The following is an 11,303-nucleotide window of genomic DNA, read 5'->3' on the forward strand; positions in this document are numbered from 1 at the left end:
CCCTCAGAGAGGTCCGTCCACATAACTCTTCCCCAGATTTCTTTGTCACCAGTTTTTCAATCATGCTTCTTTCAAGTCCCTGACCATCCAGTCAAACCATTGGCTACAGCCCACAAGTCAGTATATAATCGCTCATCTGGCCGTTTCTCCTTCCATGCAAAGTGCACAACCAGGTGCATTGCTCGAAGTTCTGCCCACTGGGAAGATTTCCCTTCAGGTCTGTCCATCAGGGATGTCCTGGAAAGGGACTGAAATGCTGCAGCTGTCCACTTTCGGGTGATGCCTGCATATCGTGCAGAACCATCTGTGAACCAGGCCGTAGTCTTCTCTTCCTCTGCCAGTTGATCACAGGGAACTCCCCATGAGGCCATTGGTGCAGGTTGGGGGAGAGAAGGCAGGGTAGCAGGAGTGGAGACCATGGGCATTTGAGCCACTTCCTCACATAACTTACTTGTGCCTTCAGGACCTGCCCAAGCCTGATCACATATATACCCTTCCATTTGATGATGGAATGCTGCTGTGTACCCACTTTATGGCTAGATGGGTCAGAAAGCACCCACTTCATGATAGGCAGTTCAGGTTGCATGATAACTTGATGACCCTTCAGTTTTCACCAAAGTCCAGTAACAGGCTAAGAGCTGTCTCTCAAAAGGAGAGTAGTTATCTGCAGAAGATGGCAGGGCCTTGCTCCAAAATCCTAGAGGCCTTTGCTGTGATTCACCTATGAGGGCCTGCCAAAGGCTCCAAACAGCATCCTTATCTGCCACTGACACCTCAAGCACTATTGGGTCTGCTGAGTCATATGACCCAAGTCGCAGAGCAGCTCGCACAGCAGCCTGGACCTGTTGTAGAGCCTTCTCCTGTTCTGGACCCCACTCAAAACTGGCAGCCTTTCAGGTCACTCGATAAATAGTCTGGGGTAACACACCTAAATGAGGAATGTGTCGACAACAAAATCCAAATAGGCCCACTAGGCATTGTGTCTCTTTCGTGGTTGTAGGAGAGGCCAAATCCTTTACCTTAGAAGGAATATCTCGACATGTCCCACACCACTGGACCCCTAGACATTTTACTGAGGTAGAAGTTCCCTGAATTTTAGTCAGATTTTTTTTTCCCATCCTCTGGCGTGCAAATGTCTCACCAATAAATTCAGTGTGTTTGCTACTTCTCGCTCACTGGATCTAATCAGCATAATGTCATCAATGTAGTGGACCAGTGTGATATCTTGCGGAAGTGGAAAGTGATCAAGGTCTCTCTGAATAAGATTATGACACAAAGCCGGAGAGTTGATATACCCCTGAGGTAGGACAGTAAAGGTATATTGCTGGCCTTGCCAGCTGAAGGCAAATTGATTCTGTTGGACCTTATGCACAGGAGTGGAGAAAAAGGCATTTGCCTAGTCAGTGGCCACATACCAGGTACCAGAAGATGTGTTAATTTGCTCAAGCAATGAAACCACATCTGGTACAGCAGCTGCAGTTGAAGTCACCACTTGGTTAAGCTTATGATAATCCACTGTCATTCTCTAAGATCTATCTGTCTTCTGCACAGGCCAAATGGGAGAGTTGAATGAGGATGTGGTGGGAATCACCAACCCTGCATCTTTCGAGTCCTTATGGTGGCACTAATTGCCGCAATTCCTCCAGGGATGCAATATTGTTTTTGATTTACTATTTTTCTAGGTAGAGGCAGCTCTAACGGCTTCTATTTGGCCTTTCCCACCGTAATAGCCCTCACCCTACCAATCAGCCAATGTGGGGGTTCTGCCTGCTGCTGGGTATGTCTATGCCAATTATGCATTCTGGCACTGGGGAAATGACCACAGGATGAGTCTGGGGACCCACCGGACCCACTGTAAGTCAGACCTGAGCTAAAACTCCATTAATTACCTCACCTTCATAAGCCCCTTCTTTAACTGGAGGACCACAATGATGTTTTGGGCCCCCTGGATTCAGTGTCAGCTCAGAGTCAGTGTCCAGTAGTCCCCGAAACGTCTGATTGTTTCCCTTTTCCCAGTGCACAGTTACCCTGGTAAAGTCTGGAGGTCTCCTTGGGGAAGGATGGGAGAAAGATTTATAGCATAAATTGTTGGTAGTATAGTGGGGTCCTTCCTCAAGGGGAGCAGACTTCCCCTTCATTCAAGAGGTTCTGAGTCTATAAACTGGCTCCAGTCTGGATATTGATTGAGGGGCCATGATTCTCTGTTTTTATATTTAAAATTAGTCTTTTGTCCACTTGACCTGGAATTTTTCTGCTTATATAAATTAAGTAGGAATGCAGTAGGATTCCTATCAATTTCACTTCTAGAAACACCATGATTAATTAGCCAGTGCCAGAGCTCTGCATAAGTCAAACGATTCTGATTGTTGCTTTGCCTCTGCTGTCCATTATGGTAGCCGTGCCCATCTTGCCTTTGATGGTTGAGTGCTGCCACTTGGCCCTGCCATCTCGGGATCCAATTATTTCCATTGCATTTAAATTTTGTGGTTGAGTGACTGGGGTTCCCATTGTTAGATCTGGCATACATCAAGATCTTGAAGAGCAATCCTTACAGAGCTCTTCAAAGATGTAGGTGTTGCCCTCACAAATCTATTTTGGAAAGCATTGGTCAAGGATATATCTTCTGGACCCTCCCAGCCGGAATGAGAAGGTCTAAAGTGACTAATCCACTCCACCATTCCAATCTCTCTATACCTTTGGATCCCGTTCTAAACCAAGGGAGGAAATCAGGCATTTCCAGCTCGCTCACAGTGGGCCATCTTTTAAGCTATATTTTAGCTAACCAAGCAGACAAACTATTAGAATCTTTTTTAACTCCCTGAGCTACAACATTAAATGTAGAATCCCTATTTAGTAGGCCCAAATCAACAAATTCACCTGATCAAACTCTATGTTCCTTCTATCATCATCCCACACCTTAATATCCATTCCCATGACTCTTCTCAAGATTTCTGCTTATATAAATTAGAGAACTCAAGCAGTTCTTTTTGAGTGTAGCACATCTCCTCATGGCCACACTCTGAACCTCACTTCTAGGAGCCCGCTAGGACTTTAGTCTTGTTATAGGTCTAGAAGCAAACAGAGGTGTTGGGGATAGCTCCTGAGGAGAATCAACTTATATTGCCTGGCAACTGCCTCAGGGGAGGCCATCACTGTTGCCTCAGGCAGCACAGGGTTTATCCCCTCAGACAAAGGTGGAAAGGTTGATAGGAATGTGGGTCGGGGAGGGGATGTTGCCACTACTGGGGATGAGAAAGCTGTTTCTTCCGGCAAAAAAAATTCATCAGAGTTTACAAGCTCAGTGTCCCCAGTGTCATCAGGGTCCTCCCACATATCCCCATTCCCAGTTGCAAGGTCCCATTCTTTTCCAATCAATGCCCTCATTTTAACAGTAGACACCTGGCAAGGCTGTGCATGCACCTTTCATTGCAGGCCAGCCACTCGCATGATAAAAGCTTGTGTCTGGTTTTCCACAGCTTCATCTCTTTCTCTTCAGGAGATAAGACTCTTACTCAGGGCAATCTTAGAAGATTTGAGGCTCAGTGTCTGCTTCTGAAGCCAGGAGTTAGCATCCCTGAGTTCATCATTTTCTTTCATCACTTTGTCCAGTGAACTTAGGAGCAACCAACCAACTTCATTATGTTCCTTGGTTCTCCACATATGGTCAAAATTATTATGTACAGGGTCACTAAACTCCTTGCCTTTCATGAGCAGTGAATCAGGAGTGTCAAATGCATTTATTTTGCATAACTCTCTAAACAGTTGGTGCCAGGGACCATAGTGTTCTCCATACTATTAGAAGTAGAGTCCTTAGCATTTTGGGGTCTAATCATATTTAGCAGCCAACTCCAGAAACCCCAAAACCAACAGAAGAACTCCATCCTTAATATTTGTTGGTACCAAAATCTGTATTACTCAGGATTCTCTAGAAAGACAGAACTATATATATACATAGTTATATATATATATAAACTCTCATATATATATATGGGAGTTTATTAAGGAGTATTAATTCACACAATCACAAGGTCCCAAAATAGGCCATTTGCAAGCTGAGGAGCAAGGAAGCCAGTCTGAGTCCCAAAGCTGAAGAACTTGGAGTCTGATGTTGGAGGGCAGGAGGCATCCAGCGTGGGAGAAAGATGTAGGCTGGGAGGCTAAGCCAGTCTAGTCTATTCACGTTCTTCTGCCTGGTTTTTATTCTGGCCACGCTGGCAGTTGATAAGATTGTGCCCACTCAGATTAAGGGTGGGTCTGCCTTTTCCAGTCCACTGGCTCAAATGTTAATCTCTTTTGGCCACACCCTCACAGAAACACTCAGGAATAATACTTTACATCCTTCAATTCAATCAAGTTGACACTCAGTATTAACCATCACAATGACCTTCTTTGTCTTTTTTTATAGTTTTTGTCTTGAAATCTATTTTGTCCGATAATAGCGTAGCTACTCCTGCTCTTTTTTGGTTTCTATTTGCATGGAATATTTTTTCCATCTCTTTATTTTCAGCCTATATGTGTCTTTGTAGATGAAGTATGTTTCTGGCAGGCAAGGAATTGTTGGATCTTATTTTCTGACCTATTCAGCAACTCAACATTTTTTATTTGGAGAGTTTAGTTTATTTACATTCAGTGTTATCATTAAGTAAGGACTTACTTCTGCCATTTTGTTACTTTTTTTTCTGGTTGTTTCATGGTCTTCTTTCTTCTTCTTTCCTGTCTTTTAGTGAAGGTGATTTTGTCTGATGACATGTTTTAATTTATTGCTTTTTATATTTTGTGTTATCTGTTGTATGTTTCCAAATATGAAGTTACGATGAGGCTTGCAAATAATATCTTATAACCTGTTGTTTTAAACTGATGACAACTTAACAGTGATTACATAAACAAACTAACAAGTAAAGAGAAAACTAATAAAAACTCTACACTTTAACATCATGCCCTTACTTTTAACTTTTTATTGTTTCTACTTATATTTTATTGTACTATGTCTTGAAAAGTTGTAATTATTATTTTTGATCAGTTCATCTTTTAGTCTTCCCACTCAAGATATGAGTAGCTTACACACCACAATTACAGTGTTTTGATATTCTGTCTTTTTGTGTACTTACTATTACTAGTGAGTTTTGTGCCTTCGGATAATTTCTTATTTTTTATTAAGGTGCTTTTCTTTCAGATTAAAGAACTCCCTTTAGCTTTCTTATAGGATAGGTCTGGTGTTGATGAAATCTCTCAGCTTTTGTTTGTCTGGGAAAGTCTTGAATTCTCCTTCATGTTTGAATAATATTTTCACCAGACATACTATTCTGCAATAAAAGTTCTTTTTCCTTTGGCACTTTCAATATATTATGTCACTCTTTCCTGGCCTGCAAGGCTTCCACTGAGAAGTCTGCTGCTAGGCATATTGAAGCTCCACTATATGTTATTTGTTTCTTTTCTCTTCCGACTTTTAGAATCCTTTCTTTATTATTGACCTTTGGGAGTTTGATTATTGAATGTCTTGAGTTAATGTTATTTGGGTCAAATCTGCTCAGTAACCTTCTTGCACTTGAATATTGATATCTTTCTCTAGGTTTGGGAAGTTTTCTGTTATTATCCCTTTGAATAAACTTTCTACCCTCATCTCTCGATTTCCTCCTCAAGGCCCAAAACTCTTAGATTTGCCCTTTTGAAGTTACTTTCTAGGTATCATAGGCATACTTTCATTCTCTTCTATTCTTCTTCCTTTTGTCTCCTATAACTGTGTATTTTCAAATAGCCTGTCTTCAAGCTCACTAATTCTTTCTTCTGCTTGATGAATTCCACTATTAACAGACTCTGATGCATTCTTTAGTATTTCAGTTGCAGTTTTTAACTCCAGAATTTCTACTTGATTCTTTTAAATTATTTCAATCTCTTTATTAAATTTATCTGATAGGATTCTGAATTCCTCTCTGTGGTCTCTTGAATTTCTTTGAGTTTCCTCAAAACAGCCATGTTGAATTATCTGTCTGAAAGGTCACACATCTGTGTCTCTCTGGGATTAGTCACTGGTGACTTATTTAGTTCTTTTGGTGAGGTCATATTTCCTGAGTAGTCTTGATGCTTGTGGATGTTCACTGGAGTCTGGGCTTTTTTTCTGCCTCTTTGTGTGCTTAGTAATCTTTGGTTAGATGCCCAACGTTATGAGTTTTACCATGTTAGTTGCTGGATGTCTTTACATTATTGAACCTGGTTTTGGTATACAGTCAAGTTCATTTGATGACTTGCTTTTATAACTTGTTAGGTGGGTCTGGTGCAGTACTCAGTCTGGGACTAGTGTTTATTCCCTACTGCTCAGATAAGATCATTCTGAATACTCTACCTAAAGTTCTGTGAAATACAAGTTTTTCAAGTTTGATTGGTGGAAATAAGGACAAATTATTCCTGGAGCTAGGTGGACTCTAGTCACTGTTCTCTTTTATTTTGGATCGTTCTCTTCCTAGCCTCAGGTTATTTCATTGCATACATGCACCAATCAGTGCTCTGCTGTGTACCAGGAGACTCTCTGTTCATCTCTGGGGTGCTGTCTCTGGGCAGCTTTCTTCTCTCTGGTACTTTGTCCTGTGAACTCTAACTGCCTTTGTCTCTCTGCACTCTTAACTCCATCTCTTCAATTCTTAGAGCCCATCAGGCTTCACTTCAATTTCCCTGCCCTGTGCCACTGCCTGGAACCTTCCAAGGCAGTAATCTCTAGCAGTTATAGGGTTTACTTCACTTGTTTCCCATCTGTCAAGGAGCAGTGTCGTTTGTTACCTGGTGTCCAATGTCTTGAAAACCATCATTTCTTGTATTTGTTTGATTTGTATACTTTTTAAAACTTTTTAAATTTTTTTGGTGGTTTAAGGTTGGAGGGCAAATGCGGTCCCTGTTACTCTGTTTTGGTCAGAAGCAGAATCCCTGTTTACTTGTAGTTTCAATCTGAAAAGACTGTTTTGCTACATTCTTACAGAAAAACTGTTTGTTTTTTTTTTTTTTTTTTGAGATATGGGGTCTGGCTCTGTTGCCCAGGCTGGAGTGCAGTGGTGCAATTTCAGCTCACTGCAACCTCTGCCTCCTGAGTTCAAGTGATCCTCTGGCCTCAGCCTCCTGAGTAGCTGGGATTACAGGCCCATGCCACCACTGCCTGGCTAATTTTTGTATTTTTAGTAGAGATGGGTTTTCACCATGTTGGCCAGGCTGATCTGGAACTCCTGGCCTCATATGATCCATCTGCTTCGGCCTCTCAGAGTGCTGGGATTACAGGCATGAGCCACTGCACCTAGCCAGGAAGAACTCTTTTAATAGTAGCCATTGCTCATTTCTCTTTGGGAGGAGATAAAGCAGCCAGCAGAAATTTTTGAGGATATTCTTGGGATATTAAACTGATTTCCCGACTCCTTAGTTTCTGGGAATTTCTGGGAGTTATTTGGATAAAGAAGCTAATTTTAAATAATAATTTTATGAAATTCCTAACCATGTTATGATTTTATTTTCAGAATTAAGAAAAAGAGAGAGCAAGAACGTTATGCTGAAGAGCAGAGGATCCTAAGAATGAACTTTCATGAAGATCCATATTCAGGAGAGAAGTTGAGTGAGATATTAGCCCAGTTACAACTTCAAGAAATAAAAGGAACCAGAGAAAAACAACAGAGAGAAAAAGAATACCTGAGGTAATTTGAAAAGGTCTTCATGATATTTTGGCTCTAGAAGAGACTTGGTAGAACTCATTGTTCTCATTTTCCTTAGAAGAGAATTGACTGTGTCTTTTCATACTTTTCCTCATTTAGGAGTTCATAACTTCACCAAATTTTTTGATTGCCTAATACTTCTTGGGTGTAGCCCTGCGTTTTTCCCAGTACAAAGAGGAAATGTCAAGGCCCAGAGATACGGAATAGATTTAACAGTTAAATCTGGCTGTAAAATCAGGATTCATACTCACTTTCTTTCTAGTAGTTCACTTTGCCTGATTATACTTTATTTGTACAGATATGTAGAAGCTTTACGAGCCCAAATCCAGGAGAAAATGCAGCTGTATAATATTACTTTACCTCCACTATGCTGTTGTGGTCCTGATTTTTGGGATGCTCATCCTGATACCTGTGCCAACAACTGTATTTTCTATAAAAACCACAGAGGTAAGTTTCTTGAAGGAATAGTCAGGGCCTAATGGCAACAAGAAAAATAAATAAGAGTAGGGGTAACAGTAATTTACCATTTATTGAGTGCTTACTATGTATCAGAGACTGTTATAAACCCTTTACAAAATAACTATATGAGGCAATGAAAAAATTATAATGAGTTATATTTCTCTTTGAGATCTGTTATCTTCTTGTCTCCATTTATGCTGGGGAAATATTTTCAGCTCATTCTACTGTAGGAGGACTTGAGTTTCAGGTCCTTTAACTGAAGACTATTAGAATTTGCCTTTTATGTAAGTTAGGACTCTATCCAGTTGAATTCCCTATTACTCAAATACTTTAATGGTATGTAACATGGATGTATTACCATATATATCCACATTAGATTGCTAGTTCTGCCAGGAGGCACTGAGGAAAATAAGAAACAGTATAAACTCTATCAGGAGTCCCAGCTAGAGAAAACTTAGTCCTTCATATTGTCATTAATATTTCTGTTTCCTATCCATCCTTAAATATATTGATTTATATAGTGTAAAGATTATGTAGCCCTCATGTATACACTAGGAATACTGCCAGTATATATATTCCTAGTGCTTCATCTGTGTGATACAAGTTTCTTATCAGCTTTATTTTAAAAAACACAAATCTAATTATGCCATTTCCCTATTCTAAAACCTCTAGGGCTACCCACTGCAGTATAAGATGCATGGCATGTTTGGTATATTTTCTCTCTGGCTCTGGGCCCTACTCTAGCCTTATCAAAGTTGCTATTCCCAGTATGTGCCATATTGTTTACTCCTTTTGCACCTCACACTCAGTTCTCTGTGTTCTTTCCTTTACTCTTGTTATTTCTTCATAACTCGTCTTAAGTGTTAACCACTTCTGGGAATCTTTGCCATCCTGTCCTAGGTAGTTGTGCATTCATTCCCAACTTCATTCTATGATGACATTTGTTGTTGTTGTTGTTTGTTTTTTTGTTTTTGTTTTTTTTTTTTCTGAGACAGTCTCACTCTGTCGCCCAGGCCAGAGTGCAGTGGCACGATCTCGGCTCACTGCAACCTCTGCCTCCTGGGTTCAAGCGCCTCAGCCTACCGAATATCTGGGATTACAGGTTTGTGCCACCACATCCAGCTAATTTTTGTATTTTTAGTAGATACGGGGTTTTGCCATGTTGGCCAGGCTGATCTCGAACTCCTGACCTCAAGTGATCCGCCTGCCTCAGCCTCCCAAAGTGCTGGAATTACAGGTGTGAGCCACTGTGCCTGGCCTATGATGACATTTTGTATATACCTTTGGTTTGGAAGTATTACATGGCAACTTAATTATTTTTGTGTCCATACTCTTTATTATGTTTTCTGTCCTCACAGAGTACTTGTCATATAGTAAGTAGTGAATAAATATTTATTCAATAGATAGTTACTTGTAAGACTCTTGGTAGAGAAGCCTCTATCTAATAAGATGGAGGCTGGTAGAGTTGTTTACAATTTGACTTTATTCATCATTGCTGTGCAAACCTTTTTTTGCAGCATATACTCGGGCACTACATTCATTCATCAATTCCTGTGATGTCCCTGGGGGTAATTCAACTCTTCGAGTCGCAATTCATAATTTTGCTTCTGCACACAGGCGGACTTTGAAAAATCTATAATAAGAATCTGAAATTAACTGGTAGTATTTTGGCTTTTACTTAAAATCAGCCCTGAGAGAGTATTTAAGAAAAGCTGTTCAAGTTATAAAATATATAATCTGGAAAGAAATACTGTCTCATATAATAACTGTCTTTATAATTAGATTGTAATCATTGTTTTAATCTCTGTCTTGGAACCAAGATTGAAAGCTGACTTACTTCTCTCTTCTTTCTTGTGAACCATACGGAGCCTATTATTTTAAAACATGATCAGACAAGTAAGGCTTCTCTTACTTTGCTCTGCTCTGATCAGAAGAGCTCATGTGAAGTCTTTGAGATTCTCTTATTTATCATCTTTCTAAAACTGTGTTTTTGAGCTTGACAATACTGAAAATGTCTGGATGAAGCAGAAAAGAAAGTGATGAAATGTGTTTCTGAGCATCAGAGACCATCTATATTGCCATTACCTTTTCTAGTTGTATATAAGAATTCAAGATTAGAAGAATTTAGATTTGTTGCACATTTTTTTCCTCAGCATTTTTTCCTCTTGTTTTTTAAAATGTATTGCCTCTTTCCCCATTCAGTGACACTGGACATAGGAATTTTTAATTGTGTAATTTTCTGTTGCAAAAAGGGTAAATAAATCCTTTGTCTTTTGAATATCTTCTATGTGAAATAATTGTGAGTGACATTTGAAAAAGTGAATCTGAAGTCAAAGTGAGTAAATTCCTTATTTCCCTATTTTTTTAAAAATCTGGTATATGACATGGCTACAGGGCAAATGAAATAAAAATTGCCATAGTTGGTATGAATTTGTTATTTCCTTGCAGTTTTTCCTGATACAAAATATGAAAAGGTTTAATATTATGAATTGGAGATACACACTAACAGTTTCTTTTTTCTACTTTCTCTAACGTACAGTGCTGAAGAAGCACTTAGGTTTGTGCTCAAAAAAAAAAAAAAAAAAGCCTAAACATCTAGCCAAGGCTTTGAAAATAATTAGAATTACATGAACAAGATTGAACAGTTATGCAACCAGATTACCTAGTTCAGCCAAAATCCTTGAAGTAATTATAACTTGATTCAGCCTTTAAGTGTTGTATTTTTTAACAGCTCTATTGAGATATCATTCACATATTATATATAATTGACACATTTAAGGTGTATAATTCAGTGGTTTTTAGTATATTCACTGGTTGTGCAACCATCACCACTATAAAATGTTCACTCTAAAAAGAAGCCCCCATGATCCAGCAATCTCATTTCGAGTTATATCTCCAAAAGAATTGAAAGTAGGATCTCAAACAGATACTTGCACACCCATGTTTATAGTGGCATTATTAATAATGGCCAAGGTGGAAGCAACTCAAATGTCCATCAGTGGATAAATAGTAAATAATATGTGGTATATACAATAAAATATTCAGTCTTAAAAAGGAAGGAAATCCTGTCACACACTGCAACATTATGCTAAGTGAAAAAAGCAGTCACAAAAGGACAAATACTGTCATATGCAGTACTTTAGGTAGTCAAATTAATAG

At 39.4% G+C, this 11,303-nt stretch overlaps 1 protein-coding gene across 15 annotated transcripts in view; it reads left to right on the plus strand.

Moving 5' to 3' along the window:
- The window catches only part of CCDC15 (coiled-coil domain containing 15), an 87,475-nt gene extending 76,901 nt beyond the window's left edge, over nucleotides 1–10,574 (plus strand). For all 15 annotated transcript variants that reach the window (XM_016922221.3, XM_054661686.2, XM_054661687.2 and 12 more), the window contains 3 exons: nucleotides 7,494–7,667; nucleotides 7,984–8,132; nucleotides 9,662–10,574. In XM_016922221.3, coding sequence (XP_016777710.3) covers nucleotides 7,494–7,667; nucleotides 7,984–8,132; nucleotides 9,662–9,783 — 445 coding nt within the window. In that variant the 3' untranslated portion in view covers nucleotides 9,784–10,574. The remainder of the gene's footprint in view (nucleotides 1–7,493; nucleotides 7,668–7,983; nucleotides 8,133–9,661) is intronic.
- Nucleotides 10,575–11,303: the final 729 nt, after the last annotated feature.

The sequence above is a fragment of the Pan troglodytes genome, chromosome 9, assembly GCF_028858775.2.
Source record: "Pan troglodytes isolate AG18354 chromosome 9, NHGRI_mPanTro3-v2.0_pri, whole genome shotgun sequence".
NCBI classification, from domain to species: Eukaryota; Metazoa; Chordata; class Mammalia; order Primates; family Hominidae; genus Pan; species Pan troglodytes.